Here is a 13275-nt window from a genome sequence, read left to right as displayed (position 1 = left end):
AATCTCAAGACGATCTCAATCTAACGGTAAAGAATTGTCTCTCTGCAACTCTAGAGTCTAGACTCGTTTCCCGCTCTTATTTAGTCGGCGGAATCAGAGAGAAGGGAAGGGATTCGAGGGAGTAAAGAGGGGAAGGAAAGGAAAAAGATGTGTGGGAGAGCTCGTTGTACGCTCAGGGCTGATGACATCCCTAGGGCTTGCCACCGTAACGATGTGCCCGTCCGCACTGTCCACATGGACCGGTTCGCCCCACTCTCTCTCTCTCTCTCTCTCTCTCTCTCTCTCGGCACCGATTTTCTCTCTGTTGTTAGGAAAGGTTTTAACTGCAAGTCCTTGGTAGATTTTTGAAATATCGATTCTGAAATTAGTGAACGTGATACCCTTCACTATGTTCTTGCGTTTTCTCTGGAACCAAATGGCTGTTTTGACTTCCGGTGCATTTAGCTGCTGTTTCTCATTGATTGAAATAGGTACAGTCCATCCTACAATGTTTCACCGGGACACAATTTTCCTGTTGTTCGTCGGGAAGATGGAGGTGATGGTGATGGCGTCGTTCTTCATTGCATGATATGGGGACTCGTTCCCAGTTTCACTAAGAAGACCGAGAAGCCTGACCACTACAAAATGGTAATTATAGTTAAATAAGCGTAAAATTTTGATTATGAATGCTCTATCGAATTTTACTTTTTGAATAACATGTTTTTCCTATTTTTCTCTACAACCTTACGATTTGATTTCTTGCATTGCAGTTTAATGCCCGATCTGAGTCCATATATGAAAAGGCTTCTTTCCGGCGCTTAGTCCCGAAGAGTCGGTGCCTTGTGGCAGTAGAAGGGTATTCTCTTTTCTCGTTTCCATAGCGTTCAAGAGAATTTTTTATTTTGTTGAAAGGATTTCCTGTGATATGGTTTTTGGTCATCCACCTAGAAATTTTCAGCTTTTGTATCTCTATCTACATTTGTTTTCTGCAGTTTAATATGTGTATATTGCTTCAGATATTCCACACTGTAGATGAAATGGGGAGAAAACAATATTCACTTTATTATATCCAGTGTACACACAAGCACATATATATATCCTAAAAATAAAGAGACACATATACCCCTATACAAACACACTATAGACAATATATTCTAACACTCCCCCTCAAGCTGGGGCATATACATCATATAAATCCAGTTTGAAACAAATAGGTTTTAATCGACTCCAACACAAGGATTTAGTAAACACATCTGCGAGTTGATCTGCGGACTTCACAAAAGGCGTAGCAATGTCAGCACTTAGTATCTTATCTCGAATGAAGTGACAATCAATCTCTATATGTTTAGTCCTCTCATGAAATACCGGGTTAGAGGCAATATGCAGTGCAGCTTGATTATCACAAAATAGCTGGAGAGGGATAGGAGCTGGAAACCCAATCTCTTGAAGAAAGTTTTGTAACCATGTCAGCTCACTAGTAGTATGTGCCATTGCCCTGTATTCCGCTTCCGCACTAGAACGAGCTACTACTGTTTGTTTCTTACTCTTCCATGTAACCAAGTTACCTCCTACAAAGGTACAATATCCAGTAGTAGATCTTCTATCTAAAGGAGATCCTGCCCAATCAGCATCTGAAAATGCTTCAACTCTAAGATGTCCATTTGGTCGATATAGTATTCCAAGACCAGGTGCTCGCTTGAGATAACGAAGAATATGAACTACAGCATCCCAATGTGAGATCCTAGGCGTTTGTAAAAACTGACTCAGTACACTCACTGCATAAGAGATGTCTGGTCTAGTGATGGTAAGATAGTTCAATTTCCCAACAAGTCTTTTATACATACCTAGATCTTTAAACAGCTCCCCTTCTTCTTTCAAGAATTTACGATTGGGATCCATAGGGGTGTCAATAGGTCGTGCACCCAACATGCCGGTTTCTTCTAACAAATCAAGTACATATTTCCTCTGAGATAGGTTGATGCCCTCTTTAGATCTACTGACTTCAATTCCAAGGAAATATCTAAGCTTGCCCAAGTCTTTCGTCTGAAACTGATCATGTAAAAATTGCTTTAGTCTAATAATTCCAGCAGAGTCACTTCTAGTAATTACAATATCATCCACGTATACAACCAACAAAATGTGACCTGCATCACTATGCAAGTGAAATACCGAGTGGTCTGTTTGGCATCTGTGAAGACCAAAGTTCAATACAGCATCAGAGAACCTTCCAAACCATGCTCGAGGAGATTGTTTCAAGCCGTATAATGCCTTTTTCAACCTGCATACAGTACCTCGATACTCCCCCTGAGCAACAAACCCAGGTGGTTGCTCCATATAAACTTCCTCATGCAAGTCGCCATGGAGGAATGCATTTTTTACATCCAGCTGAAATAAGGGCCAGTCTAAATTAGCAGCCAGAGAGATTAGCACTCGGACAGAAGAGATTTTGGCAACTGGAGAGAATGTCTCTTCGTAGTCAATACCATAGGTTTGAGTATAGCCCTTTGCAACCAGGCGGGCTTTCAAACGTTCCACAGAACCATTAGGATGAAATTTGATAGTGTATACCCATTTACAGCCAACAGGTTGTTTACCAGGTGGTAGTGGAACAAGATCCCATGTGCCATTATGATAAAGAGCATCCATTTCACTTTCCATAGCTGTCCTCCATCCCGGATCAGATAATGCATCCTGAAGTGTCTTAGGAATAGAGAGTTTTGAAACTTGAGATGTAAAACATGAGAATGAAGGGGATAAGGCATGATATGAAACAAATTGACTAATAGGATGTTGAGTAACACAAGAACGACTACCTTTGCGAAGAGCAATAGGTAGAGAGTCTGAAGTACTGGGTAACTCAAGATCGGAAGATGGAGGCACGACTGGTTGGGGCAACTCAAGATCTGAAGATGGAGGCACAACGGGTTGGGGCAACTCAAGATCTGAAGATGGAGGCACGACTGGTTGGGGCATGGGAGCCGGCGGCCGCAAGCGACGTGAGTAAACCTGCGGTTGTGAGGGAGATTGTGAGGGAGATAATGTAAGAGTAGGTAATGGTAGAGGGTCACACTCAACACTCGAAGATGTATTTGAAAAAAAAGGTATGGACTCAAAGAAGGTAACATCAGCACTTGTGAAATAGCGTCTAAGAGTAGGACTATAGCAGCGATATCCTTTTTGAGTCTGAGAATAACCAACAAAGAGACACTTGGTAGAACGGGGGTCAAGTTTATCAAAGCCTGGACCAAGGTTATGAATAAAGCAAACACATCCAAAGATTTTTTGTGGAAGAGAAAAAGGTGAAGATGACGGAAACAAGACGGAGAAGGGAGATGAACCATTAAGAACAGATGAAGGCATACGATTAATAAGATGACAAGCAGTAAGAACACCATCACTCCAAAAACGTTTAGGAACATGCATATGTAGCAATAGTGCTCGGGTTACATCTAACAAATGTCGATTTTTGCGTTCTGCCACCCCATTCTGTTGGGGTGTATATGAACATGATGTTTGATGAACAATTCCTTTATCACTTAGGTAAGTAGCAAAGGCACCAGATAGATATTCTCTACCATTATCAGAACGCAAAATCTGAACCTTTTTATTAAACTGAGTTTTAATTTGTTTCCAGAACATTTGAAATATGGAAAGAAGTTCAGATCTAGCCTTTATCAAAAACAACCATGTCACACGAGAGTAGTCATCAACAAATGTAACAAAATATTGAAACTTGTTTGATTCAATGTTGATTGGTCCCCATATATCAGAGTGAACCAATTTAAAAGGACTCGATGCACGTTTATCAATACGAGGAACAAAAGACACACGATGGTGTTTACTAAGTTGACACGCTTCACAAGAAAAGGGAGACACACTCCCCAAGTTCTTAATTTGACACTTCAAAAGAGAAAGTGAGGGATGACCCAGGCGACAGTGCCATTCAAAAGCAGATGATGAGGGGGTTGTAAGAGCTCGAGTGGGTGACTGTTGAACATCAAGATAATACAGACCACCAGCTTCATGCCCCGTACCAATCTTGTTCCCCGTCTTGAGATCCTGAAAAACACATGAAGAGGGATAAAAAGTCACTGAACATTGTAGACTTTGAGTAATCCTACTAATAGACAACAAACTAAAAGGAAAACTCGGAGCATGTAGGACAGATGACAAGGATATGGAATCAGTGAGTTTAGTGGATCCAATGCCTGTAACTTTAGCAAGAGAACCATTAGCAAGAGTGACACTTTTTACAGATGGTACAGTATTTAACTTAGACAGGACAGAAGACAAACCAGTCAAATGTTCGTTAGCTCCTGAATCAATGATCCATGGACCTTGAGTAGGTGAGACAAGACATGCAGATGCTATACCTGAGTGGGTAAGAGTAGCTGTGGAAGATGAAGCCCCTGTGTGACCCAAAAACCGCTCATACTCATCCTTTGATATACTGATCATATCTGAAGATCTGTTGGAGCTCGTTGACTGTGGATCATCTTGAACAGTGGCTTGATTAGCAGACCCAGATGGTCTACCATGTAGATTCCGATTAGCAGACCCAGATGGTCTACCATGTAGATCCCAACAATAATCCACTGAGTGGTTAGTGCGACCACAATGGGTGCACTTACGAAATTCACGACCTCGAGTGCGATTATCTCTTCCCCCACGTGCACCCCCACGTGCACCTCTTCCACTCTGACCTCCACGTCCAGCAGGAGCAACATAGGAAGCAGTTAAAGCAGATCTCTCGTTACTCTGATCAGAAGATGATGTAGCTCGTTGAAGTCGAGAGAATACATCAGGAAATGACGGAAGCTGTGGACTTGCCAAAATCTGAGAACGCACTGACTCATATTCCGGTTTTAAGCCAACAAGAAAGCGAACAATATTAAAATCTTCTCGTTGTTTTAGCATACTTGGAACATCAGAAGTGACGGGTTGATACACTTTGAGTTCTTCACATATGCCCATCACTTGAGAATAATATTCTTCCAGGCCCAAAGCATTCTGTTCCAACGCGAAGAATTGTTTACACAACTCATAAATACGAGTTATGTTTCCAGCACCTGAATACATCTGTTTAAGATGCCCCCACACCTCTTGAGCAGTGTCAAAATGCATTAAACTTGAGCAAATACTAGGTTCAATACTATTCAACATCAGAGATAATATTTGAGCATCTTCCTGCTCCCATTGAGCAAATGTAGGACTAGTCGAAGCAGGAATAGGATCAATCAAATGAGTACGACGAAGACCCTTGCCTTTTAAAAACATCTCAACGGATCTTGACCACAACATGTAATTCTTTCCATTTAACTTCACCGAAGTCATAGGCATACTAATATTTGGTGCAAGTGACATTGACTCAAATTTGTTTGCCATGGGAAATATACCAATATATCACAACAATCCACTTAGAAACAAAGATTTCACATAAAAATCATGAAACGTGGACCAAAACTGGAAAAAAAACAATCTGGAAACATAGAAATCCAGATGAAAAACCCAAATCCCGAGCCTGTATCGGGTGAAATAAGTCTGAACCGGTCAAAAAAGCGTTGTACCGGTTCGGAACCGGTATGTATCGGCCTGAAAGTGGCCAGAACCGGACTGTATCGGCCGAAATCGGCTCTGTTTCGGCCGGTATCGGGCCTGTTTCGGCCGGTATATGGCCGATATGTGCCTGTCTCGGATCGGACCCGGTATAAGGCCGATATTCACTGTCTCGGATCGGGTCCAGGTCAGACTCGGATCGGGTCCGGGTCGGTCTCGGATCGGGTCCGGGTCTGGCTTGTTTGGGCTGCGTCGGATAAGCCTATCCTAACCGAGGATAGGTTTAATCTATCCGTGTTACCAAACACGTTTTATTCCAACCTGGAATAAAACTTTATACAGGTTCAGGAGTATTTCTACTCCAGAACTGGAATACGAGTTTACCTGCAACCAAACGGAACTGGATCGGCGGATGGTAACCCCTTCCGGCGGCTGGAGACGACGGCAACCAAGCTCGGGGACAACAGACTCGGCCGGCGAGCTCACCCCTGGTGTCCAGTACCCGAGATGATGCCGGAAATTGGCCGGAAAACACTTCAACCACCACACGGCGCCGGCGAGCACAAATACCACACGGAAACCACACGAAGACACGCTGGAGAACACGATGAGCTCACAAACTACACTCGAAAACACTCTCAACCCATTCAGAACTCGGATTCGTGAGAATCGGCTCTGATACCATGTAGATGAAATGGGGAGAAAACAATATTCACTTTATTATATCCACAGTGTACACACAAGCACATATATATACCCTAAAAATAAAGAGACACATATACCCCTATACAAACACATTATAGACAATATATTCTAACACACACTATAACTTGACTCTAATTCGTTCTCCAGATTCTACGAGTGGAAAAAAGATGGGCCAAAAAAACAGCCATACTACATCCATTTTAAGGATGGTCGGCCTCTCGTTTTTGCTGCTCTGTATGATTCATGGGAAAACTCTGAAGGTAAACCACTTTTTTTTGTTTCTTTCACATCTTTTAGATGTATTTATTGGAAGACTACTGTAGTTCAAAATTTTTAGTCTGCTTATCTCTAATAATTGATATCGATTAATTTCAAATTCATTAGTGAATCAGATGTCTATTATGCTGTCAACAAATGTAGTCACTCTGGTTTTTCTATCTTCCTTTTGTCACTAATTGTTGATGTTTGTTTGCTTGAGTTGCCTTCATGTTTTCCCCTCCAATGAAGCCTAATGTTTTATTACACTCACTTCAGATAATTGTATAAGCGTATGGTTTCCTGCAGGCGAGATACTCTCCTCATTTACTATTCTTACAACTTCTTCATCTTCAGCTTTACGTTGGTTGCATGGTGAGCCATTCTTATTTCAAACTCAGTTTTTTTTTTTTTTTTTTCCTTTCCTTGTCTATATGTCATACCTACTCTACTAAAAAGATAGCTATTAAAAAGATACTCAAATGTCAATTAAAATAAAGCACACTAACTCTTTTTTCTTTTTCTTTTTTGGTTTATTACATTTACAATTGAAGTATACCAATAAAAAATAAATAAATAAACATTTACAATTGAAGTATCCACAGGTGTCATAAAATCAGAATATGCAAGATATGTTCAATTGGAGTAGTGTAGACTCATTAAAATTCTATTTCCAAAATGAACAATTAAATTTGAAGTAGTTTGGAGCATAATGAGTGGTGCTTGCTTCCTACAAAAGATGTATTTGTGGTGCATTTTTACTTGCCTTCTGCGACACTGGCCGAGTTGAATCCCATAGACAAATGGACTGTCAGTATCCTTGTAGTTCTCCCTTTTATTATTATTACTACCATAAAGAATGACCGTCTGAATTTATTATCTTTCCAAATTAAATTTATATAAGAAGAATCTGACATTTATATGGGGAAAGCGCTAATCAATTTTCTGCTGTTTGAAGTTTTAACAAAATGAGTAGAAGAAGTCACGTAGCAGGCCTGCTCCTTGATTGCACAAGCTGATGATAATGATGAAATTATTATTATTTTTTTAATTTCAATAAAATTGCGTTAGACAAGTTCACAGATTACAGTATCAATATGGGTGTTAAGCTGGATTACCTACTTATTTCAAATTCTTTCTTTTAAGAGTTTGAAGCGGGATGTTTACTTTCTATCTCCTAAATAATTTGTCCATGTTGCCAGACTTTGCCAGAGTTGAGTGGTGGTATACTAATTTTTTTTTTTTTTCACTGATCTAACATTACAGACAGGATGCCTGTTATTTTGGGTGATAAGGGATCAATCGATACATGGCTAAATTGTTCTTCATCTTCCAAGTTTGATGATGTGCTTAAGCCATACGAAGATCCAGATTTAGTAAGAGCTTTATAAATATAAGAAATAACAAGATTTTTTAGATTAATATTCGCCACTTTTTAAGTATCCATGGAACAAATATTTCAAATGTATATTCTTTTCTGGCTATCTCCAGGTCTGGTACCCAGTAACACCTGCAATGGGTAAGTCATCTTTTGATGGACCAGAGTGCATTAAGGAGGTGAGGCTACTCGAGTCGATAAATTTGTTATTTAAATTCTTTTACCTATCAAAAAAAAAGATTAAAGATCTCAAAATAACGTATTTTAAAGGGCTCTTTCACATGATGTGTATGCAGTCTGGGATTTGGATGAATCCAGTTTAGATCTCCAATATCTATAGTTGCCATTAAAAGACTTGATTAGGTGTTTGGAGTTGATGTATCTATTCCTCCTCTTAATTAGGGGTTTTCTCTCAAATGCTTCCTATGTACTTGGGTTATGTTTTGCCATTAAGAAAAGACTCCATCAGCCGTTTACGTTCAGTATCAATGATTTTTATGTTGCTACTCTCTCTGGCAGTGGCACTCATGGAGATTTTTCTGCTTTTTTAGTTGTTTTTCCTTCCGCTTTTGGGTCTTGCAGGAATGTATGTAGGTGAAGAGTTGAAAGTGACATGATGACCGAGGTCAATCGTCGATCCATGAGATTAGGAATAAAACCTGGGGCGTCAATAATTTTGGAGTCTTTTTATTATTATTATTTAGTATGCTGTGAATTTTTGTTGCTAGTGCATTGTCATTTTACTTGGTTTTCTGGGGGAAATAACTCCATATGTTCGTGTTAGAACTATTTCTACTTCATTCAGTTTGAATATTCGTGATTTGTTATTTATGACAGAAGAAAACCTCTAATTGGTGGTTTGTACCATTTCTGTACAGATACAATTGAAGTCGGAGGGGAATAATTTAATTTCTAAGTTTTTCTCGAAAAAGGGAATTAAAGAAGAACAAGAATCAACCATAGAGGAGAAAAACTCTTCAGCCGAAACTTTCAGGATCGATCCAACTAAGAGCTTGAAAAAAGAGACTGATACAGAGGACAACACAGCAATTTCGTCCATTACTGATAAAGGAGGCCAAGACTCAAAATCTATTACCATACATTCTGAAGATGAAGATACAGCAAAGTGCCAGGTAAAGAGAGACTACGAGGCGTTTAAAGCTGGTTTAGAGCCAATGACTGATAATACTGTTAAGCAGTGCACAACTCCAGCAAGGAAGAAGGGAAACGTGAAGGGTGCCGGTGACAAACAGCCCACCCTACTCTCCTATTTTGGTAAAAACTAATGTTTTGGGTCTCTCCTACGGATCTCCTATGTATATGCTGCAACACGTAAACAAATGTTGTAAATTTTGTAATGCTTTCTCACAAACGTGTTCTTTAAGGTAGGAAAGTTTTCAGTTTGTGTGAAGTTGTCAATGTATTACATCCTTTTGATATTACATCTTTCTCCCAAAAATTTAATTTGGCTAGGACATTTTTTTTCCTGTTTTCTTTTGATACTTTGTATCCAACTTTTTGACTTTACCCAAATTCACGAATTGGATCCTTTCTTCTAATTTTTTTTTGGTAAAAGGGTAGAAAAAATTGACTTATCTCCTTTACATATTTTAGTTTTGGTCGAAAAACCAGTCCAACCTTGAACAAAGATTCCAGGCATGAACCAAAGCCAACTTCAATGGTTGCAATTTCCCTGATAGCAATTTCGTAAATTAAACTATGTTGTCATGAAAAATTCTACCTATCATCCCCACACAATACACACAACACCTATTTTATTTTTTTTCTTTTACCAAATGTTTGTATATAAATAATGAATAGAAAATTCAATTAATTTAAGAAAAATAAAACCAAAAAAAAAAATTAAAATTAAATTTAAAATATAAAAATATAATGTGTAGCATATAAGGATGTCGATTAACAAAGCTCATGTTGCCATATCACCATATCCATTTCAATTTTGTCCGGTCCATCGATTGGAGAACTTGTGGCAGTTACTTTAACAACTTTTATTGTCATCCCAACCTAAAATACTTGCCTGGAATCTAAAATCTAAGCAACGAGGGTAGCCTCTTCATGGGCATTCCCATGCTCAAAATAAAATGTACCGCATGCATATATAACTTAACGTTATTCCTAAATGAGCACTCTCAAGCATTGCTCGTGTATATATCTCCAATACTTGAGCCCTTCTTATCATCAATAAAATCTTGTTTACCAATCAAAAACAGATTGCAAAATCGAATGAAGAAAATAAAGAGGAACAAAAAACGTTTGGAAGGAAAAAGTAGATGGAGGTCATGCCCACAGGCCACAAGAAGAGGGAGCTGCTCTGCAGCAAGAGCATCGATATAATTAGTCTGATGTATTATTACTGTAAATTTAATAATAACTATAAATAATAAAAGCCGAAACTAATCGCATGAAGAGAAGTCTGATCTCATTTTTTTTTTCCCATGAAACGCTCTTTGCATAGAGTGCCTACTCTCTCAGAAGAGGGGCTGACAAGTGAAAAAGAACACTCTGAAGAATAGGTTTGAGATATTGCTGGTAGATTGATATGATAGATATTCCTGAGACCCATAAGGATTTTGAAATTCATCTGGAAACTTAAATCCTTTTACAAGCACTTTTCCCTGCAAACCAAGTGAGACAGAGGATTACTTATAAAGAAATCCATGCAGAATATCGCAGTGTTGGAAATCATTACAGCAGCAATGACTCTTCAGGGAATTCGCAACAAGAAAACCTCAAATTGCCTCATTATTTATTCGTTCATCCAATGCAAATAAGTTTAACAGAACAAAATAGCCCATGGCTTACGTACAAGCACATTCTAGTAAGAACTTCCCATCCTAAATGAGTAAGGAAGAACTACCCATCCTGAAAGAATCAAGTTATATCTTCAAAATGGTAAATCTAAACTCACTAGCTAATTTTATCAAGGGCCGTTAGTTTCTTCAAGAAACAGGCCTAGATAGTGAGAAAATATGAGGAGTGTTAATCATTCCAACTTCGACAGAGAAACCAGCAAGTGAATGCTAAAATTACACTATCCAGATGCTCTTAAGAATTACCCTCCCTCCCTCCCTCTTTCTGTCTCTAAGAAGCCAATATGAGAAACCAAGATGAGAAAACATAATGATACATACCAAAATGAAATATCCAAAGCTGTGAAAATACATCCATATTTAATTCTATTATACATAATGCCGAACCCAAACAAAACGAAGGAAGAGAAACTAGTAAACTATTATTCCATACCCTGTACTGATAATTAAAAAAAAAAAAATTCCTTACCTTATCATGAATCAAAGAACACCAGCAATCCTCTCTTCTTCAGTATACCTGCCTAGCGCTATTAAGTATGGACCCAAGAGTGCCCAACACCGCGAAAGCCAAAAGCGGGCTCACGTCCAACGTATCAAAGATGGGTGGGATTATATTCCGGAAGAGGTTCAAATATGGATCGCAGAGGTCCCGAATCGCCGATAAGGGCTGACGTTCCCAGGGAATGTTAGGGAACCAGCTGAGCAAAACCCTAACCATCAAAACCCCACTGTAGATGTCGAGCCACTTGGCCAATCCCGCGGCCACCACTGTCAGCGGCGTGTTCAGGTACCCAGTCGGACGGTTCTTTAGCGCCGCGAAGAAAAGCGGCCCGACAGTGCGGAATAAGTTCCCCTGCAGAACGACTTGTTCGGTGATTTTGGGAGCAAATTTTTCGAAGAGCTTATTGAAAAGGGTCGAAAAAGATAAGGCTATGGCTGCGATGGTGGTGAGGGTTTGGGTGAGCGGGGACTCTGAAGGGAGCGGTGAGGTTTTTGGGGGAAGAGTGGGGAACGCAGAGGAAGCGGAAGCGGAAGCGACAAGGATAGGGTTGCGTTTGGTTGGGAGGCGGAGAGAGTTGGGATTTGGGGTGGGGTTGTGGAAAGATAGGAGATGGCGGCGAGGGGAATGGGAGGAGGTTTTGAGGTTTGGCGCTGGGAGGAGGCTACGGACAAGAACAGCTTGGGAGGTGATTAGAGTAGCCATTGTTGGTTTCTCAGGAAAAAAGATTTCCTGATTGTTTATCGCTAAAAAGGGGTGATGGACACGGCGGGATACCTAAATAACAACGAAGATGGAGACACGGAGTATTGGATTGTCCTGGAAAGAAAATGTAATCATGTATAAATATATTTTTTTTATTTATAATTAAGGAAGCAATTATTAATAAATTTATATTTTTTTAATGATTAAGAATATTTAAAAAAATAAAAGAAAAAATTCATTTGTACGTATTCACATTTAATAATTGATAGTCATATTAGCAGTGTCTTTAAAAAATAAATTATTCTATTTATAAGTGAATTTGATTCTTATATTATTGATAAGATAGAATTTAATTTATAAAATATTTAAATTTTAAAAAAAATTATAGATTAAATTTTGTCATATCAATGTCATAAAAAGTTTGTTTTACAACTTATAAATATAATTTTAAAAAAAATAAAAATTTTAAATTATTAGTTTTTGGAAACAAATAGAGATGGTGTGACGCCCCCAAATCCCCACGCCCGAACACGGGAAAATCGAGACGTCCGGATGGTGACAACCTGGGTCACCATCCTATCGACGGGTGCCGAGTGTGTGCAAGGCAACATATGTGTACAAAGAAACACGCAGCGGATAACGAAAGTCATAACTAAGTACCAAAATTGTTCTCAACGTAATACAAACTGTTTAAAACGTACATAAATAAAATATTACAAAACACGCATATAATAAAATATCAAATACAAAGAATAACATCAGCAACCCGGCGGAGCCGCATCCTCGGGCTCAGCCTCTCCTCCTCCTCCTCATCTCCTGCACCAAAAGCTACGGAACCAAAAATGGTACCGCAGGTAAGTAAACCCAAACACCACCAGATAAAAACACATAGAACTCAAACAACATGGATGCAAGAAAAACAAATGCACATGCCCCGCAAAACTACATTTTTACCACGCACGCCAAAAACCCATTTGGCCCATTAAAACATGTTCTTAAAAACCATGCCTCGCCATTATCCCAGATAATGGCCCAAACCACCATTTTCCCAGAAAATGGATCAAAAGCCTCAAAACCAAACTCGTCATTTTTCCAGAAAATGGCCCGCATCCGAAAACCATAAAAACACACCGGTTATGCATGCATCACGATCTCCCCTAGGGATCATCCGCATACCCTGGCTATGTGCCACACCGCAGGTAGGGACCGCGCATGTGACACCTAAACGAGCGATGCCCAGACTCGCGCCCCGCGCGTACCTGGCCAGGCCATCCTCTAGCCCTCGCCAGCGAAGGGCCACGGAGTCGGTGAGTAGAGCGATGCCCAGACTCACGCCCTGCGCGTACCTGGCCGGGCCATCCTCTAGC

The 13275-nt window shown here is 39.7% G+C and overlaps 2 protein-coding genes across 3 annotated transcripts; one reads left to right on the top strand and one right to left on the bottom strand.

Moving 5' to 3' along the window:
* The first annotated feature begins 2 nt into the window (after positions 1-2).
* Positions 3-9284, top strand: LOC122292576 (abasic site processing protein YoqW). Of its 2 annotated transcripts, none has more exons than XM_043100996.1 (8): positions 3-242; positions 471-627; positions 750-835; positions 6388-6500; positions 6805-6870; positions 7762-7871; positions 7987-8052; positions 8752-9284. In XM_043100996.1, exons 1-8 carry the CDS (start codon positions 148-150, stop codon positions 9157-9159), a joined length of 1101 nt encoding a protein of 366 aa, XP_042956930.1. In that variant the 5' UTR covers positions 3-147; the 3' UTR covers positions 9160-9284. The 2 variants fall into 2 exon arrangements, with proteins under 2 accessions (XP_042956930.1, XP_042956929.1); XM_043100995.1 differs by having other exon boundaries at positions 6775-6870.
* A 941-nt stretch (positions 9285-10225) lies between these two features.
* On the bottom strand, positions 10226-12022 carry LOC122292578 (ylmG homolog protein 1-2, chloroplastic-like). Its single transcript, XM_043100998.1, has 2 exons — positions 11174-12022; positions 10226-10509 (listed from the first exon to the last, which is right to left on the bottom strand). Exon 1 carries the CDS (start codon positions 11906-11908, stop codon positions 11213-11215), a length of 696 nt encoding a protein of 231 aa, XP_042956932.1. The 5' UTR covers positions 11909-12022; the 3' UTR covers positions 10226-10509; positions 11174-11212.
* Between the last annotated feature and the right edge of the window lie 1253 nt (positions 12023-13275).

This window comes from Carya illinoinensis, chromosome 13 (assembly GCF_018687715.1).
Source record: "Carya illinoinensis cultivar Pawnee chromosome 13, C.illinoinensisPawnee_v1, whole genome shotgun sequence".
NCBI lineage: Eukaryota > Viridiplantae > Streptophyta > Magnoliopsida > Fagales > Juglandaceae > Carya > Carya illinoinensis.
Note: the sequence above shows the minus strand (reverse complement) of the source record. Positions and strands in the feature narration are given on the sequence as shown.